The sequence below is a fragment of the Triticum urartu genome, chromosome 5 (genome assembly GCF_003073215.2).
Source record: "Triticum urartu cultivar G1812 chromosome 5, Tu2.1, whole genome shotgun sequence".
NCBI lineage: Eukaryota > Viridiplantae > Streptophyta > Magnoliopsida > Poales > Poaceae > Triticum > Triticum urartu.
Window position 1 is genome coordinate 517,215,678 of NC_053026.1, and position 20,437 is coordinate 517,236,114.

Sequence of the window (20,437 nt, forward strand, 5' to 3'; positions counted from 1 at the left end):
AATTTCTGACAGGTTGCAGTTTTATTTTTTCAGCATCATGATTTGTATATTTAGACAGTATTCGAGCGTTGTTGGTACTGACACTGCAGGAAAAATTAGGTGGAGGCGCTAGAGTGTAACAGCTCCGAGGTTGATATGAACATTCAGGGAACAAACGACTAAAGAAAAGATTGATCGCATCGGACAACTCTGGGAGTGAGCAGATCCGGCTCGACCCATATTACATCTTCGACCGTCACTTCCGTGACGAAGATGGCAAGGGCAAGAGCAGTTGTGGGTGAATTTTCTCCGTATAGCCTTTGATTCAACAGGAGAGGTTGACGGTCAACGGTCGCGCTGCTACTCTTCGTCGCTCATTACTTGCACCGCAGTCCAGGCAAACGCAGGCAACGCAATCAACGACGCAAGCACAGCACAGCACAGCACAGGCAACGTGCGCTGCGTTCGGCCCCTATAAAAGCTCGACCGGAACCAGCCAGCCACCTACACCAACACCAACACCAACACCACCAAGTCGACGCAGCCTTCCATTCCGTCTCCGAGCCAGACAAGCTTTGGTGGTAGGCAGGATCGGGATGGCGAACGCGGAGGATGCGCCCACGGCCGTGGCGGGTTCTTGCAGGTGGCCGTCCGCGCTGCGCTGGATCCCCACCTCCGCCGACCGCATCGTCGCCGCCGAGAAGCGCCTCCTCTCCCTAGTCAAGTTTGTACCAAAACCCCCTCCGCTTAATAGTCCATCTTAATTATTCCCTTCGTTCTTTTGTAGAGTTTTTTTTTTGCGGGATAGTTTTGTAGAGTTTTTATTATGAATCACATAAGAATGTATGTAGATGTATTTTCGAGTGTAGAGGATTCGTATATAGTCTATAATGAAATCTCTACAAAGACTTATATTTAGGAACGGAGGGCGTAGTTCAAAATATTAATCCCCGTTCACAAATGCACAAATGTAAGGCAACTTCGTACGTTTGCTCGTCTGCTCCTTCATATAAAAATGCTTGAGAGCTCGCCCAATAGTATAACTGACGATAGAAATTCTAAGATGACAGGAATGAATAGTATGCAAAAATTGCACAAATTCAAAAAATAGTTAGAAAAGGAAGTCCCAAACATAAACATAACCCTCCCAATAGGAAAAAGACTGGCTACACATAAGTTGCCCGGAAAATTATTCTGGTTAAGTATTCTCAGTCACGTGACGTAGTATATAAGAAAAAGAAAAAAAACTAAAAATAAAAAAAATGTACGGATCTTCATGCAAGATCAAAAGAATATAGCATCGACTGAGACATAATCAAGTCTTAGTCAACTTGCGTATAACTCTTGTGAAAAAAAGGGAGACCAATTTAGAAATTTAGAATTGGACTAAAGGCAGAACAAATTCAGTCCACTGAAAATTTCAGCAAGAATCACAAGGGAGATCAGACAGACAGAAAAATAGAATAGAAGCGAATTGAGATCCGTCAGCTAAAAAATAGCATTCATGTAGTATATATTAATTGCTTTGTTTAAGACCTTTCCGTTTATTATGTAACTTATTTTCTTTTACAGAACTGGGTATGTCCAAGAGAAAGTTAACATTGGCTTTGCTCCAACCGGGTCAAAAGCAAGATGGTTTAGATCAAGTGAAGAGCCAAGGTTCATCAACACGGTGACATTTGGTAGCAACAAGGAGAATGCTCCCACCCTTGTCATGGTCCATGGTTATGGTGCTTCACATGGGCTCTTCTTTCGAAACTACGATGCCCTCGCAAGCCATTTCCGGGTCATTGCCATTGATCAGCTTGGGTAAGTAGCTCTAAGAATGTTTAAAAGGACTTGACTAATTGTGACAATTTTCCTTGGTACCTGTAGAAGAGGGAAATTGATTTGAATAATTTTGTGCATCACAATACTTGCACACATTGTATTTTACCTACCCATACTAGGTTATGACTCTTGCTTGTTGCCATGTCACAGATACTATTTTGATTGCTGACAACTATTGGTGTTGATGTTGCTTGCTTTAGTTATTTATATGCAAATAAGGATACATTAATGTGGATTTATATAAAAATTTGAATGATATCATGGTGTTAATTAGGAGAAAGAAGCAGTTGCCTCTTTACCTTTTCCCCTAGTTTTAATGTTTTCCTCTTTCATGTGATCTATGAACCTAGAATAGAGAATATGCCCTATATGACATTCATTGGAAAAACCCACCTCATCTAAAATAAAGAATTTCAAAATTAGCGTGATGACACATGAAGTGTTTGCCAACTATTATGCATGATAACAACGCTTTATATTGTTTTTTCTGTTACCCCACACTGCGTAGTGTTGAATTTTGCTTTCCTTTTGCAGTTGGGGTGGATCAAGCAGACCTGACTTCATCTGTAAAAGTACCGAAGGTTAGATACAAATACTTTATTTGTTGTGCGACTTTTTGAGAAGTTGTAAGGTGTTTCATTATGCTAGTTGTGACCCTCAGTTGTAGATGTTATTTCTGTTGTTTAGCATACTATGGAATGTAATTTTATGAAAAACATCTCAAAATGCTCCCCTTTATTTGAGTTCTAGGTGATTTTGTAAGCAACTTCTGTGACAACCCCACGTAGATTTACTTTGCTTTGCGTTTAGATCTTGCTACATTCATTTTATAAACAATGATTAATTTGCTCCCCTTCCTTCTTTCGGTCAACTATGCAAATAGAAACGGATGCTTGGTTCCTAGATTCTTTTGAAGAATGGCGCAAAGCAAAGAACCTCAACAATTTTATATTGCTTGGACATTCTTTGGGAGGATATGTTGCTGCTAAGTATGCCTTACAGGTATATTTATGATAGTACATTTAACACGTGAAGCTACCCCACCGATGCCTATGATTGTACTAAAACCCATGTCTTATTTCAGCACCCTGAACACGTGCAACACTTGATTTTGGTTGGTCCCGCTGGCTTTTCACCAGAAGCAGATGATAGCGCTGAGCGATTAGCCAAGTTTAGAGGAACATGGAAAGGCATGCTAGTGAACCATCTTTGGGAGTCCAATTTTACTCCTTCGAAAATTTTGAGGTAAGCCTAGTTTCGATCTTAAATTTGAATAATGTAGGTACCGTTAGAAAAATGGAGTAATCCACCTCTTCTGCCCATGGTGAAAATGTTCAATGGGCTTGATTTATCCATCTAGCTAAGCATATGAGTACAATGTTCATATTTAAGTAGAGAGACCGATCTAATGCGGAAGCAATAGCACTTCTGATGTGAATTTTATCGCGAAGATAACTATTCTTGTAAGGGACAAATACATTCTTCTCGTAGTAGTTCTCACATGTGGACTTTGCCCCTAATTATTGGATCTCCTTAGTTTTGACCATAAAATTGCATTTCAGGTCACTCGAATGCCTTTCCGTCAAGATTCTATGTGGTTAAAGGTCATTGGTTGTTATTTGACGGGAATACCCCAAGTAGCTGGCAAATGGCCCATCTCCCTTACACATGGGACCCACCAAGGAAAAAAATCCTGAACTAGTCCAACTACAACATAGCAGAGTATCCCACTCGAGGTGCAACCTCTTCTCTCACCCGTTCTAGCCTAGCCTAGCCCAGCCCACTGGGCCCGACCTCCTTCAACCTCAAGCCGAAGCACCAATGTGCGCCCATAGCGTCGCCGGGCACCGGATCCTTTCACCACCATTTTTGACTTCACATCGTATTTATCCTCTACCAACATGATCCCCAAGACTGGATGGTTCCATTCCTTCCCTTTGCGTAGAGATTCGAGCCCCAAAGATGATGAAACCGTCCTCTACCTAATCGAAGTTGGTCATTGTGCCAAGAACTGCTGCCTCTGTTGACCACCTTGTCTCCTCCTTCTTGCGCCATCCGACTTGCCTTGCCACACCCTCCACTTCCTTTGAGCGCACCCTCTCGAGCTTTGTACACAGCTGACGCCTAGTTCATGTCGAGGTCGGTCCGCGGTAAACTGTCATCTCATACCGAGAAACCTTGTCCAGGAGGTTCTCCATATCCCGTAATGGACCCTGGTAGAAGGAACTAAGGGGGGGTCAGTAATTGATGGCATGTCCATTGTCTTCCTTACCTTCGACGACGCTCTAGTGCTCCCTGATCTCCTTTGTTGTTGAGCCCCATTCGTCCTTGACAGCACCCCACCTCCCCCAGGTCATGTCCGAGATTCTAACATTGTCCACTTGGATCTCCTTCCCAGACCATCTTGCTACGAGATCATGCTCTGCCGTTGCCGCCGTCAATGAAAACATCGCTTCAGTGCCCCACAATTGACCCCTACCTCTACGGTGTACTCATATTGGGCGCACAATCCTTTTCCCTCTTCTCCCATGCTCCCATGTGCCTTCTAGATTACTCATGTCATGCTTCGCCCGTAGTCGCCGCTACTGCTCGTTGGCGTCCTTGTTTCTAGTGACCCTAGTTCCCCGTACCGCCTCGGTTGGTCCCTGAGAGTTGAACGCATTACCCAACCAATCAGTGCCATGTGTCTCCATCTCGTGTATCTTCACTACGACTGCGTCCTCTGCTTCTATTGTTTGCTAGATATAGAGAGAGGTATGGGGAGGGTGTTACTTTTTTATTATATTTTTTGGTCCCACATGAGGTGACTTGGCTTGAAGATATATAATCTTTTTTTTGCTTTTTCTTGATGGGTCCCACCTGTAAGGGGCATATAGCCCATCTAGCCGCTAGCAAAAATATTTTGGTTATCCAGGAGAAGGATCAAAGGCCTTTGACCAAATGGTAGAGTGATAGAACAGCATTTGGGTGACACAAAATGTTTAGGGGTAAAAATGAGGAGAGCTGAAAATTAGGCAAAACCCACGGGTGAAAACTAACCAAGGGCAAGAATGTATTTGTCCTAATGTCCCATTTGTTTTTGTTAAGCAGAGGATTGGGTCCTTGGGGCCCATATTTTGTTCGAAGATATACCACAACTAGGTTTGGATCATATTCAAATGGTGAATTACTAACAAAACATGAATCTATCTTGCTGACAGGTGAACATTCTTTACTACATTAAATAAACAACTACATTATCTAAATGATGCTTGCGGCTGAACCTTACTCTTGCTTTCACATGTATGAAGATTATATTTACCACACTTTAGTTGCCAAAGCCAGTGGAGAGTTGTGCTTAAATTATACTTTTTCTTTGGGGGCATTTGCAAGAAAACCTCTTCTGCAAAGGTTAGCTCATCTTTTTATGTTCTTAGTTTGCACGAACTTTCCTGTTTATCCTTCTTATGTCTTAACAACATGCACATTAAATATGATTCTCATTAAGTTTAAGATAACATATTCTTTGGATTCTCATCAACAATTAAGAGGTTTAAGATAACATATTTTTATTCTCATTAATCATTAAATTCTAAGATAAGACCTTTCTTTATTTTTTTACTTAGAGCTGTCAGTTCTTAGTACTGGTGAAGGACACTACAATTCATTACTTTTCTACATGATAGAAAATGAAAATACTTAAATAGCTGCAACTAGTTAGCACCCCATTGGAAAAATATTTTGCTTTAGAATGGTGAAAATGGTTGTTTGGGCTCAACTAGCTAAGGAAATTCCTTTTCATTTATTATCAACTTCTAAATCTCATGTAGACTGGATATTATATGTTTCTCATGTTCTTCCCTACTAGTCGATAATTCCCCTTTCTCTTAAAATCCATGTTAATTTTAGATATACTGCCTATGGTTACCATAAACATATTCTAATTCCATCATAGCTAGTCTAAAATGAAAAGTTGAACTTTGATTGTAATTCTCTTATTGATTCTGATATACATTTCATAATGTCGTTGATCCCACTATCCCAGATTGATTCTTTTACTAGATTATGGTTTCAAAGGTTCAAAATATTCTTCACATGATGCATGCTTGCTAAGGATTTAGTACATAATGATGCAATTTAACTATTCTTTATTTTTACTCCATTGCATTATATTTCTCAGCCGTCTTGACAAAAATTACCCTGCCAAGAAGTCACTTTAGGTGATACTCCCTATGTTCCTAAATATAAGACCTTAAAGAGATTCCACTATGAATAACACGCGGATGTATATAGACATATTTTAGACTGTAAATTCACTCATTTTGCTTGCATGTAGTCCATAGTGGAATCACTAAAAGGTCTTATATTTAGGAATGGAGGGAGTACAATATTTCATGGTAGAGATCATCCTAATATGCATATGATTGTGACAGTCTTCCATTCACACTTTAAGAGAGTATTAGTGTATAAGTTATTAATCATACTATCAATGTACATACATATTTTTAATACTCACGAGCTTGTGATCTTGTTAATGCAATAACTTACCAACACAATACTAGGAGTAATTCATAGTTCATGAATATATTTTGTGATGTTTTCTCACTATCCTATAACACGCAACAGCGCATCCGGTTGGAAAGTGCCGACTACTTTCATATATGGCCAGGATGATTGGATGAATTACCAAGGGGCGCAACAAGCACGCAAGGATATGCCAGTTCCTTGTGAAATCATCAGAGTCCCACATGTCAGTTTGTTTTCCTCTATGTCAATATATAAACTAAGATTAAGATCTACTATATTGGTATTGTTTACTAACGCTTTAGCTACAATGCAGGGAGGTCATCTCGAGTTCATAGAAAACCCATCGGGGTTCAACTCGGCGGTCTTGTACGCATGCCGAAATTTCTTATCTGAAGATGTAGGGGACGACTTCTCTCATCCTTATGGCTTGATATATGCATAGAGTGCCATCACACGCGGTCTCATGGTGGTATATGATAATATGAACATGAAGCAAGACCGATACATTGATAGTATCAATATTAGCACCACTGTCACATGATTTGTTTATGTATGTATGAATTGCGTGAATATGTCTCATTCATATCGTACGTGCTTGGGTAACCAGTAGTGAAAACATAATGTTATACATGTAAGCTCTCTAGTTGGTCTCGATGTTCCAACAGTTAGTTGATGGAGTCTATCATTTTCCAAGCATGTTTGTTTGATTTGTGACCCGTTGCAGTCATCAAGTTCTTTATACATGTCCGTGAGAGGAAGCAACTCTGGTTTACATGGACCGATAGGTGGATTAGGGCTTTTCATCGGTTTGTGAGGACCTTTGCAACATCATTGATATGGAAGTTTGCACATACTCTCACCCCGATAAATGCATGCACACATACCCTATCATATGAGCATCTTTGAGAGACTGAGTTGGCAGGTAGATTGACGAAGCCACCGCAGGAGCCTTGTTATCAATGGAAGTGTCACCTCCCACTGAATTAGTATTCCACCTTAATAAGACACAAAGGTGTCTCATTATCTTTATAGCTTTAGCTGAAAATAATAGTGTCTTTCACATGTCTTTTTTGCTAAAATAGTCGATATATAAAAGTGGTAGCCTTAAATAAGAATCGGCAATGAATGATGGTATGAGACCCCCTCCCTCAATCCTCCACATCCACAACCCATGTTACTCTTCTCACAGACTAGTCGCATCATATTTTCAAAAAGATAGTGCTATTTGTCGAAGATTGGGACAACTTTATGAAATTCACGTGTTCAACCAAACAAAACCACTTCTCATAAATTTGCGCTACTTTCCAAATTAGGGTGGAACAATGGGACAAACTTCCAGTCAGGTAGTGTTTTTGCCATCCACATCCCCCAAATTCTTGACCCGATCCAAAGGCGTTTGAAAATCGTCTTCACACGCGCCATTGACACGCGCCATTGCCACCATCGTTTTCCCCTTTATCTCATTTCATCCCCCCCCCCCCCCCCCCCCCCCCCCCCCCCCCCCCCCCCCGCGCGCTCCCGGTGCGTGGTCCGCAATCCCCGACTATTGATTTTCAAGGCATGAGCTTGCTTTGTGGCATTTCCACCCAAGATTTATGGGCTCAGCATCACGCCCCTGCAAAACACCCCAATGTGAGTTCCACCTCACAATTTAATATATGCCAAAGGCATCGAAGGGCGGTACCTGTGGGCCCCATGTCGGCACACCATGCGGCTAGGGGTGGTCGTGTAGACTGCCCGCATGGGTCCCACGGGTGCCCCTGGTTCCATCTTCTGACTCCGTGGCTCTTGTCTTACGGATAAAATTTCTATAATTTTTGGAGTAACTTTTCTGCACAGAAAATAACACATAGAAATCTCGCTGAAGCGTCAGCCCGGATTAGTATTTATTCAAATTATGCAAATTAGGTGGAAAAAACATAGCAAAGTGTTCAGAAAAGTAGATACATTTAGGTTGTATCAATGCCCAATGCCAATTTTGCTTGCGGACGATGTGTCACGGCATCTCAGTCGTACCCATGTAGCTGCCGTGGTAGCCGCGCCATCATGGTCCATCAAGCTCCTCCACGATCGCAACTGGCTGCTCTGTTGTGCACACTCCATTGTTGAGCTCGTCCTCTGGTGATATCAGTAGCGAGGACATGGAGATAACAACCTACTCCTCGTCCAAGTCCACCCCTCAACTAACGTGGTTTGAGCAGCTATAGCGTGAGCAAGAGATGGAGGACAACGAGATCACGGAGGAGCAACATGTTGGGGAACGTAGCAGAAATTCAAAATTTTCCTACGTGTCACCAAGATCTATCTATGGAGAAACCAGCAACGAGGGGAGGGAGAGTGCATCTACATACCCTTGTAGATCGCTAAGCGAAGCGTTCAAGAGAACGGGGTTGATGGAGTCGTACTCGTCGTGATCCAAATCACCGATGATCCTAGTGCCGAACGGACGGCACCTCCGCGTTCAACACATGTACAGCCCGACGATGTCTCCCACGCCTTGATCCAGCAAGGAGAGAGGGAGAGGTTGAGGAAGACTCCATCCAGCAGCAGCACAACGGCGTGGTGGTGGTGGAGGAGTGTGGCAATCCTGCAGGGCTTCGCCAAGCACCACGGGATATGAGGAGAAAGAGAGGGAGGGCTGCACCAACGAGAGAGATCAAATCGCGTGTATTGGGCAGCCCCTAGGCCTCATATATATAGGGGAAGGGGAGGAGGGTGCGCCCCCTCTAGGGTTCCCACCCCTAGAGGGGCGGCAGCCCTAGATGGGTCTTGGGGTGGCGGCCAAGAGGGGGAGAGGGGGGGCGCCCCCTAGGGTTTCCCCTTCTCCTCCTTTGCTGCGCCTTGGGCCTTGTGGGAGGCGCACCAGCCCACTCAGGGGCTGGTCCCTCACCACTCTTGGCCCACGCAAGCCTCCGGGACTGGTGGCCCCACTTGGTGGACCCCCGGGACCCTCCCGGTGGTCCCGCTACGTTACCGATAAACCACGAAACTTTTTCGATGAACAAAACAGGACTTCCCATATATAAATCTTTACCTCCGGACCATTCCGAAACTCCTCGTGACGTCCGGGATCTCATCCGGGACTCCGAACAACATTCGGTAACCACATACAAACTTCCTTTATAACCCTAGCGTCATCGAACCTTAAGTGTGTAGACCCTACGGGTTCGGGAGACATGCAGACATGACCGAGACGTTCTCTGGTCAATAACCAACAGCGGGATCTGGATACCCATGTTGGCTCCCACATGTTTCACGATGATCTCATCGGATGAACCACGATGTCAAGGACTTAATCAATCCCGTATACAATTCCCTTTGTCTAGCGGTACTATACTTGCCCGAGATTCGATCGTCGGTATCCCGATACCTTGTTCAATCTCGTTACCGGCAAGTCTCTTTACTCGTTCCGTAACACATCATCCCGTGATCAACTCCTTGATCACACTGTGAACATTATGATGATGTACTACCGAGTGGGCCCAGAGATACCTCTCCGTTTACACGGAGTGACAAATCCCAGTCTTGATTCGTGCCAACCCAACAGACACTTTCGGAGATACCCGTAGTGTACCTTTATAGCCACCCAGTTACGTTGTGACGTTTGGCACACCCAAAGCACTCCTACGGTATCCGGGAGTTGCACAATCTCATGGACTAAGGAAATGATACTTGACATTAGAAAAGCTTTAGCATACGAACTACACGATCTAGTGCTATGCTTAGGATTGGGTCTTGTCCATCACATCATTCTCCTAATGATGTGATCCCGTTATCAACGACATCCAATGTCCATGCATGGTCAGGAAACCGTAACCATCTGTTGATCAACGAGCTAGTCAACTAGAGGCTTACTAGGGACATGATGTTGTCTATGTATCCACACATGTATCTGAGTTTCCTATCAATACAATTATAGCATGGATAATAAACGATTATCATGAACAAGGAAATATAATAATAACTAATTTATTATTGTCTCTAGGGCATATTTCCAACACAACAAACAATCGAGGCCTTTGTGGCCTTGTGTCATGCCAAACTCGGAGTAACGCTCCACCATTGAGAAATTTGTCGCGAGGAGCGCCAAGCAATCAAGGCCTTTTTGGCCTCATATCATGCCGAGTTCGCCTACTATGAGCACCGGGTCGCCTTTGAGGCACGTCGGAGGGCTCACGACGAGGTCTTCGGCGAGCTACATGAGGACATTTCCACTAAGGTGGCGACGGAGGAAGAGGAGGAGGAGGAGGAGGCTTGCAATGTAGCAAGGATTAAACTTGGATTATATGGTAGTTTTATTTATATTTAAAAATTAATCTAACTTTATTTATGTTTAGTTGTGCTTATGGTAGGCTTGACTTCCGTCGGAGCTAAGTTTAATTATGTATCTCTAACTGTGAAGCTGAAAGTCATGTTTAATTATGAACTCTATGTTCAAATGTTGTTCATGTGTTCATTATAAAGTGCAATTTGCTCATTTGAATGCACAAATGGAAGAATGCAGTTCAAAATATTTGGAGGATGAAGTTTTGTGCATCGATTAGGAGCCACCCTCTCAATACCGGGGATTTTTGGGGATTTAAATTTTGAGTATGTTTATGAATGAAGTTTTTGGTCATCGATTAGATCAACTTTTACTACAACATTTAAACAATTAATATCTATATATATCTGTATCTATATCTATATCTATATTTATATCTATACCATCATATAGTGCACGAATAACTTTGAATACCACTGTTGGATTAAGCCGATCTGGCGGTAGTGACGTGGCAAATCGAATTGTTGTTGACTGTTGGATCTTCTCATTACTTCACCATATTATGCCATGTGTACTATCTAGAAGATTCTATGTGTACTATCTAGAAGCCATGTGAACATTTTGCACAAAACTCAAGGCACACTTCTACTATATTCTAGACTCTTCCATACTTGGACCTAAATTCTTTTTATATCCAGACTGTCATTCATTTTTACTTCGTATTTAAGGCTATGTACCTTCATAAATCATACTCCAACTTTGTGGATTGTACATTAGCTTTGAGATTGCCAAAAAAGACACCTAGCCAAAATACGCTCAACTCAATGTATTTTAGATGATTTTTTTTGCATGTTATACTTCATGCATATGCCTCGCAATTCTATTCATGTTATATTTAATACACAGTAACGTCATGTATATCTTTGGTTGTAATTTGATCATCTGAGCTACAGTAGAACTTACTAGTAGTAGTACTGTAGTACTAAACGAACAAGAGAAGCTCGTGTCTTGGAGAAGATGGTGTTTTGTGTGGGCTCACGATCGAGCACTCGCCCCAGCCGTCCTCGGCGGCGTCCACTGCGGCCGTCCTCTTCTTCCCGCGCGCGTTCCCCATCGTCGACACCGGAGCCACCTCCACGAGGAGCCTCGCCGGCACGTGCGCGCAGGCCTCCAGGCGCCGGAGCGCTTCGCCGGGCTCGTGGACGCCATGAGCCGCCACCTCCGACCACAGCGCCGCAGCCATCGCGACACGCAGCGGCACGTGTGGCATGGCCGCGGCTACCTGGGCCCGGATCGCGCGGCTGGCAGCGGTTGCACACCGGTGCGCCGCCCCCGCCTCGAGGCCCATCCGCCTGGCCCAGCCGTCAAGCACCGCCTCGCCCCGCGCGGCGCGCCTCCTAGCCGGCGGCGGCGTCGTCTTCCTGCCGTGCAGCGCCGCCGTCGTCGCGGAGTCAGCCGTGGACACGCAGGAGCTCGACGTCGTAGCAGTCCTGGACATGACGCCCACGCCCTTAGGCGTCGGCGAGACGCGCGTGCGGCGGTGGCGGGACGCGAGGAAGTTGGCGCCGTGCACCTGGGCGTCACACGGCGCGCAGAGGAACGCCGCGTCCGCCTCGCAGTGCACGTCCGCCGCCGCGCCGCACAGCGCGCATGCGCAGCGCTCCCTGGTGCCGTCGCCGGCACACATGCTAGCAAGCTCGCGCCAAACAATCGAGCGTTCTTTCAGCTCCTCCAAGTACGTACGTACGGACCAAGGGAGACGACGGAGGGGGACGACGAGGCAGCGTGGTTTGCTTCCCCTCGTCCGGGCGCGTATTTATAGACGACGGCGGGGGCGTGAGATCTTTTCCGCTCCTCCACGTTGGTGCCCATCCACCAGTCCAAGGAGCAACCACGGCCGCACAAATACTCCGCGGCGCGCCTGCACTTGCACAAGTGGCGGCGGCTGGTCGACGTGAGCCGCGAGTTTGGGGGATGGGGGCTCCATTCCATCGGTGGGATAAGTACGTAGTCATCCTTGGCCACGAAACCTAGACCCGCTCGAACTACGTACCGTACTACGTGTCCGCCGGTCGTTATCCGAGCTCGTTGGTCCGCTCTCTAGTCGACAGAGGAGAACTTGAAAGGACGCGTCTCTCTTGCGAGCAAACGTCCATACTATACTAGAGAACTTTTTGTTTGTAATTACGCAAAACCACCATAGTATTAGATTATCAAAAAAAACCATCATAGTATTAGATTATCAAAAAAAACCATCATAGTATTATGTTTCACGCAAACAACCACCATGGGTATACTTGTCCACTGTTTTGTGCATGTATTATGTCAATCATTTGCCAGTATTCACTACAGCAAAATCATGCGTTTCCGTGTAGCCATGTGTGTAAACCGAGTGCAATATTTCGGGTACTTTGGCTTACATCCCTAGCCGAGTACCGTTAAAAGAACACACAACAAACATGGAGGCTTCGGCTTACAGTACCTTATAAGCCGAGTGCCTACAACATGTATTCAGTTTAAAAAGGGCACTCGGTATGTAAACAAAAAGGCTCTCGGCTTACAGCGAGTTCTCGTAAGGGTATATGCCATGTGTAAACAACGGCGTGGATGATGACGCCGTCAAAGAGCAGTCTATAAGCCGTGTGCCCTGACATACCACTCAGCTTATACAAGTTATCAGCTGTGTGCCCTGACATACCACTCAGCTTATACAAGTTATAAGCCATGTGCCCTAGCATTACACTCGGCTTAGACACGTTACAAGCCGTGTGCCATGACTCTACACACTCGTCTTAAGTTTTACATATTTTTTGCAAATCTATTTTTAATACAAAAAGGTTTCCAGACCATTGCATTTATATTTATTTTTAATATTATTTATGTTTCCTATTTCTCATTCATTTTCTTCCGACTAGATTTCATGGCCCTTATTTTCACTGTCGTCAATTTCCCTATCTTTCTCTTTTACCCCAACTTGCCACTTCAATATTTGATGGCCTTTTTACTCTTTAGACCCCCTAGTTTACCCATATAAAGATCAGATTCAAAGACATAGACCATAGGTTACCCAAGTTATCACAAGATTCCGTCCGGGTCACTTGTGGTGGCAGTTTCCCCCTCTTACCGTCGAATGTTCCTTCGGTGTTATTGCCGTTCCTGAAGCCGGTCACACTCGGGAGCCAGGTATTGAGTATTTAAACATACCACCACAACTATATACATGTGCTAGGACACAATGCAAGTTTTGGTAGGATTCCTACCCTCCCAAGACCCCGGAGCGGCCTAACCCTAACCCGTTTGACCGACAAATCTAGCCCTTTGACCGGCATCAAACGACATTTGACCCATGCACTAGTACAGAACCCCCTCATTGGCGGTCTCCGAATGTGCTCTGTGGCAGCGTTTGAGTGGAACGCCGCTACTATCGCACCGCTGGTAGTCAACAACCAGCAGCGTCCAGGCAAACGCTGCTAAGAGCATCTCTTGCCGTTGAGCCCCCCAGAAGGCATTTTTTTGCCTCCTGGGGGGCTGCCGGCGAGAACTTTGGCCTGGGGGCGGGAATTTTGCCACTGGTTGCGCCCCTAGGAGGCGAGAAGCGGGAGCCGACGAGGACGAGAGGGTGCTGGTGATCACGTCCCTGTGGCGCGCGCTCGACCTCCGCCAGGACCACATCGCGCGCTTCATGCCCTGGGGCGCGCTCGCCGCCGCCTTCGCGCGCCGCCACGGGGTCGCCTGCTTCGCCTTCGCGGGGTTCCTCATGCTCTGCCTCGCCCGCGCGGCGGGCTCCGTGTCCGATCTCGCGCTCCCGCCGCTCCTCTCCACGCCGGCCGCCGAGCTCGACCGCGTCGCCGCCGACTGCCCGAGACTGCGCCGGCTCGCGCTCCTGCCGCTGCACTCCGCCGCGGACGAGGCGCACCTGCCGAAGCTCATCTCGCAGTGGCGCCTCCTCCAGCGCCTGGAGCTCGAGTCCAAGCCGTCGTCCTTCTCGGCCATCGCCGCGCAGCTCGCGCTGCCGGACGCCCCTGGCCATGTGCTGTGTGTGGTAGGTTTTAAAGGAAAGGGAGAGGAGAGAGGAGAGAGAAAAGAGAGAAAGGAGAGGAAAGAGGAGAGAGAGGGGAGAGAGGGGCTGACAGTGGACCTGTGCATGCAAAAGGCAACTGCCGGCGTCCCCAGCTGCCCCCCAGGATCCTGGGTTTGGGTGGGAGCGCCGGCCATACTTTTATCCAAATCCGGCGATAATTAAGATCCTGAGGGCGTGAGTGGATACTTTTTTGGCCGCCGGCGAGGCTAGTGGAGATGCTCTAAGGAGTAGCTCTCCAGTAGTGTTCATAGCTGGACGCGGTTAGCCTGCAACGTGTACTCCTCTCGAACACTGCTAGTTACGCGTCGATGTAGTAGCGTTCGCTGTAGCCACCATCGGGAGCAGAACGGGGTGGCCACCATCGGGAGCACATCGGGCTGGCATGGTACATCCATCCCGCCTCCATCCCGCCTCCATCTTGCCCACCAGCAGCACTGGAGCGTTGGGGAATCACATAGCATGTAGCATCATAAGCCTGCAAAACAGTGAAAAAATTACTATTTTTTGTCCATTGTTTTGTTCATAGTGTAAACATGCAGCTTATTCTTTTTTGAAAAATGTAATATACGTTCGTGTATTCTATCTTACACCGGCACTAGTTCAGAGGGTATCAACTTTTTGAAGAAGCGAGCATCCAACTAACAAAAGATGCACATAACTAATATTCCAAGAATCAAAAGCAACGGTTTTACAATCCAATGCTCATTCCTCTCTCTTTAACAAAGCTAAATCATCGTAATAAGAATTTACGCTTATCCTCAAATGCTGGATATATCCCCTATGAATCTTAAAATTATATAAACCACATGCCCAAATCAGTCGACCACTCATACATACTGTCTCATAGATTACCCCAGTCCAGCAATTGCATATGAAGAAGCGAGCACCATAAATACTGACCAACATAAGCTATCAATTGTTTATACTACAATATGAAATTAATAGATTATCACCTCTTCCTAAATAAACCAACCAAGTCTCACCTATCAGCCAAATTGAAGGAATAAAGATTCAGTTAGTTATATAATTGTATCAGAACTCCAGAATAATTGTACATTATCAACAATCGAACATACCTAGATCTTGGCCGTGAGGTGGATGAGCTCGCACAAATGGGGCTCACCATCTAGGCCGGCCGGCTTCATCCTAGTCCCGCAATACCACGCTAGTAGTGAGAACGGCACCTTGGTACGCAACCACTTTGCTGCCAGAGGACATGCATGGGGACGCAAACAACCACGGGGAAGGAGGAAATATGTAGCGGCTCACCTCATGGTTAGAGGCACACACATAGAGGACTCGGAAGGTGGATGGCGACGAATTGATCATCGGCGGCGGCGGCCGCGGGGAGGAAGGACGGCCTCTGCTCATGTTCTTCGATGAAGAGGAGGTGCGAGAGGGGAAGTGGATTAGAATGGGAGGAAGGGGCGGAGCGGGTGATGGGGTGCAGCAGATGTGCTACTCCAACCTGTCGGATAGGGATGAAACCCTACCGCCGGCTAGAGGTCAAGCCCTACTACCGCGAATGGTCGCGGTATAGGGGGGAATTGCAGTGAGGGGAATGAAATGGATAAAATTCTCTCTCAAAAATACCCCTACAATACTTTGTGAGGGAAATGTTGATTTGTTTGAGTTTTTTTTTACCGAAAATGCTCGTCGGGCCGCAATATAATACACGTCGTCAGCGTATTGCATCCGATCTGGACCGTCCAATCTAGTCCGACTGACGGCCCATATTTACCAAGGCATCATAAAAGGACTCCAAAGATAGTCTGATTCATAAGATAATAACATTGACTTTAGCTATATGCAAGTCGCCTGAATTTTCAGTTTGGGTCAGTCAATTTCCTGGCCGCTGATTCTTGCTCTAAGATTCATGCTACATTTTCATTTCTTCCGGGCTGTTCTATGAGTTTCTTTGGGCTATTTCTTTTGACTGGCCACATATTTTGGGTCAGTCGAATTGCTATCAGGCTGAAGCCCATTACTTGTACCTCCCAGTCGGTCCCTCTTTCCCTTTTTTTTCTTTTGTTTTTATGTGTTTCTCCTTTTGTTTTTCTTTATTAGTAGGTTTTTAGATATTTTTTAGATGTTGGATGAGTATAAATGTAAATAAATAAATACTATGCAATACGAGAAAAAATACACAATTTATGATTGGTGTTTGCATACTACATAAGTGTAACTTTAGTGCAAAGTTGTGTGCAAGTTCCTTTAACTTTTTCATTATCTTTATTCTTAAAGAGTAATACCTATGGTACTAATTCATTGTTTCTAATACAACTTTATTATTCTGTTTTGATTTAATTATTATTTGGTTTATTTCTTCTTTAAGGGCAATACCCATGCCACTAATTCGTTCCTTCTAAGAAAACTTTAGTTTTGTGAAAATTCTACTAATATATGCATATATTTTTAAACACAATTTTGTGTATGTTATCTCCAAATTTTGTCATTGTCTGTTTTAGTTTTTTTAGTTTTCTTTTTTCTTAAAGGGAAATACCGGTGCCACCAATTCATTCTTACAAAAATTCATCATTTAGATTTTGTTTAGGTTTTTATTTTATTTTCTTTCTTCTTAAAGAGTAATACCAATGCCAATAATTCATTTTTTCTTAGAAAACTTCATTATATGGATTTTGTTTCAGTTACTATTTTTATTTTATTTCTTGTTTAAGACCAATATCAATCCCGCTAATTCATTTCTTCTTGTGAAATACATTTCTCTGAAAATTGGGCTATTGTAAGGTTAGTCTTGCACATATAGAAAAGCACAATTTTTGTTAATATTGCGTGCAAATGTTTTCATTGATTGATTTTTAATCATTTGTTTATTCTCAAAGAGTAATATCAATGCCAATAATTGATTCTTTCTATGCGACCAGGAGCAGGAGACCATGCAACATCTTCTTGCTGGTTGTTCGTTCTCGCGGCAGGTATGGCACGAGACCCTATCTTGGCGCCACGCCACTGCCACCCTTCGCAGCCCGGACTGCGAGTTTCGCGAGTGGTTCTCCGCCTCCATACATGACTCTCCGACCGCCCTTCGTCGAGGGCTTGCCACCATCATCATCCTCACTACCTGGAGACTCTGGAAGTACCGCAATGACTGCATGTTCAACGCTGCCAGCCCCTCTGTCGCCAGACTCTCTGACTGCATCAAAGAAGACGCCCGCGCTTGGGTGCGCGCCGGGGCCAAGGGGCTTGGCCAACTGATTGACGAGACATAGTGTGTTCTTCCCGGGTCGCACGGCCCCCATAGCCGCGCCCTTGTTTTTCTCATTCACACCATCTCTTTTGCGCATGTGCTCACGAGATCACTCCTGTAACAATCACTTTCTTTTCCCCCTATCAATACAATGATATGCAAGTCTTTTGCGCATTCACAATTTTTTTGATCTGTTTTAGTTTTTCTTTCATTTGAGCGTTGCAGGGAATCACAATTGTATTCATAACTGAAACTGCATGCACTTGAGCGTTGCAGGGAATCACATAGCATGTGGTGTCATAACCCTGCAAAACAGTGGGAAATTTTCCTTAACGATGCCTATATAGCATATATAATTTATTTTTTTGCATTGAAGTCAACACTGGTTTATTATTCGTGAAAATTTATATACTAGCTAGTGCAAAAGAAAGTCACGTTTATTCTAGAAAAAAACTTCTGAGCTATTCTAACTTTGTTTGTATTTTCCCCCTTATATAGGGTGTATATACAACCCGGAATCAAGGGGTATTTCCCCTGTGATGCATCTCTACCGTGAACTCTTTGTCATCGGGGCCATGAAATGCATGAAACCAAAACCCCAAATAACTTTTTTGGGAAAACAAGAACAAAAATGTGGCCCCAACCAAACTGAAGCGACACTACATTGTAGTATTATTCAGTTTATTAAGTTGAGCCGCCGCTTGGTGGGAGATTCAAATGCAGCCGCCCATCTTCAATACAAGTATAGTACAACAGACTACAACTCGATCGTCTTTTACGGCTTCGCACCAGCTCGAGCGTCTAGCCGACGTGGATTTAGTGAGCGCAAGTTCATTCAGTAGGTATAGTTGGAACGCAACACGCGATCGAGATCTTTTCCGCTCCTCCACGCACGCACCTGACCCGACCGTGACTCCAACGCAACGCAACCGCGGCCACTCGAAACTCCACGGCGCTTGCACAAGCTGGCGGCTGCGGTCGACCGGAGCTTTGCTACACGTACGGACAGATGACAACGGGCTTTTACGGGGAAGCTTATCTGGGACAATTTGATTGAAAGAAAGAATGATGAGGGGCCCACACCCCTTGAAAATCGGGGGGAAGATTAGTTAACAAAGAGACCCCGTAATAGTCCGTTGATTTAGAATTTTCGGGTCGACCGTCGTGAGCCGCGAGTTTGTACTTTGGAGGGGAGGGGGAAGATGCGGCGACGATAGAGGCGTCCTTGGCCACGAAACCTCGTCCCACTCCAACTGCCCGGCGCCCACGCCGACGCACCGTTTTAACTCAGTTGACCGAGGAAAAAAATACCTTCTCCGTCGGGTCGACCTTTATCCATACAGTGACGGTATTTAATTATGAAAGTTGGCTAAGTAGCTGACTCTGTTAGTCCTTTTTTTAAGATAAAGGAGCATAAGCCTTTTTTTTTATTACTATTTCCTCCGCTTAATATCCAAACATCTATTCCAGGCAAAGTTTTTGGCTTGAGATTTACCCACTTGGTTGAAAGTGACTCTTGGTTAGGTTTGAATCTGGCACGTGTATTATTTTGGTACCTGGATGTGTACAAATGAGTGGTGTGTCTAGGTTTTCATTTCAAATTTTTTGAACGTGTGTGTAGGTTGATTTGGTTGGTTTACTATTTTCCATTGTGTGTGGGTTGGTTTTTGTGGTGAAGTTCGTCTCCTGACAGTCCTTTTTGCTTCGAGGCTTCTTCGGTGTTCTGATTGGTCGCTGTCGATCTTTGCCGCTGTTGGCCCGGGTCGCTTTCTGGCTTCAGATGCTTCTTTGGTTTTGTGATTGGTCGCTGTCGATCTCTGCCGCTGTTGGTTCCTGTCGCTATCGTTGCATGCGTGGCGCTGCTGGTTCGGTTGTTGTTTCCTGTTTGTTCCGGTGCAGTCCACGTACAATCGTTTTCACCGCTTCGACCGTTGTATGTAGGCGCCCTGCTTTGTCGACGGTGCGCTTACATGAACTAATCTCTCCGCGTGTCTCTATGGAAGGCTCGCGTGAAATAGCATGGCATGCGCCCTCCACCGCTTATGCGGCGCGTGGCCAAGCCACCGCTGTACGGGCTTATAAAAGGCTCACGCGTTCTTTCGAGCTCACAACACCCATCATCCTTCCTGACAATGCCCACGGCCGGTGCATCACCGGAGCCCCCACTGCCGGGCATCATCTCCATTCGGCGGCCCCTCCCCCCTTCTCTCCTCCGTCGCTGCAGCTTCATATGTTTTGGACGCGCCCCCTCCTCCCAGCCAGGCCCAGGCACTACAACCATGATGCGGCGGCCGGATGGAGCCGATATGGCGTGGCGGCGGCTTCACAACGGCAACTTCACCCATCGGTTCCCACTAGCACAATCAGGTTGGTCTGCTCGCGAGCACACCCTCGATGTCGGCCACCTGCAGCAACTCAAAGGCTGAGGGCATCTTCCGGGTTGCGGGGCAGCCCTGCTCCAGCGGCCTCAACCTGCAGTTCTGGCCGACTGGGTAGGCCGTCGGTGCAGTTGGCCCGGTCTCAGAGAAAGACCCATCTCGACGTGGAACAAGCAGCACCCCGCGCAGGC

At 45.7% G+C, this 20,437-nt stretch overlaps 2 protein-coding genes across 2 annotated transcripts; one reads left to right on the forward strand and one right to left on the reverse strand.

The window, feature by feature from the left end:
• Positions 1–498: 498 nt before the first annotated feature.
• Positions 499–7,168, forward strand: LOC125556520 (probable 1-acylglycerol-3-phosphate O-acyltransferase). The gene is made up of 9 exons (XM_048719238.1): positions 499–703; positions 1,552–1,788; positions 2,344–2,390; positions 2,693–2,811; positions 2,894–3,054; positions 4,900–5,009; positions 5,100–5,199; positions 6,415–6,538; positions 6,629–7,168. The coding sequence occupies exons 1-9, from the start codon at positions 576–578 to the stop codon at positions 6,755–6,757; spliced, it is 1,155 nt and encodes a 384-aa protein (XP_048575195.1). The 5' UTR covers positions 499–575; the 3' UTR covers positions 6,758–7,168.
• Positions 7,169–11,039: 3,871 nt separating this feature from the next.
• Positions 11,040–12,351, reverse strand: LOC125556521 (B-box zinc finger protein 32-like). The gene has a single exon (XM_048719239.1). The coding sequence runs from the start codon at positions 12,264–12,266 to the stop codon at positions 11,562–11,564; it is 705 nt and encodes a 234-aa protein (XP_048575196.1). The 5' UTR covers positions 12,267–12,351; the 3' UTR covers positions 11,040–11,561.
• Positions 12,352–20,437: the final 8,086 nt, after the last annotated feature.

Bases quoted from the DNA above. Each gene is read 5' to 3' on its own strand.
- LOC125556520 (XM_048719238.1), top strand. From the start codon at position 576: ATGGCGAACGCGGAGGATGCGCCCACGGCCGTGGCGGGTTCTTGCAGG. The intron at 1,789-2,343 runs GTAAGTAGCTCT...TTCCTTTTGCAG, and splicing joins ATTGCCATTGATCAGCTTGG to TTGGGGTGGATCAAGCAGAC. The intron at 3,055-4,899 runs GTAAGCCTAGTT...TTTGTTAAGCAG, and splicing joins ACTCCTTCGAAAATTTTGAG to AGGATTGGGTCCTTGGGGCC.
- LOC125556521 (XM_048719239.1), bottom strand. From the start codon at position 12,266: ATGTGTGCCGGCGACGGCACCAGGGAGCGCTGCGCATGCGCGCTGTGC.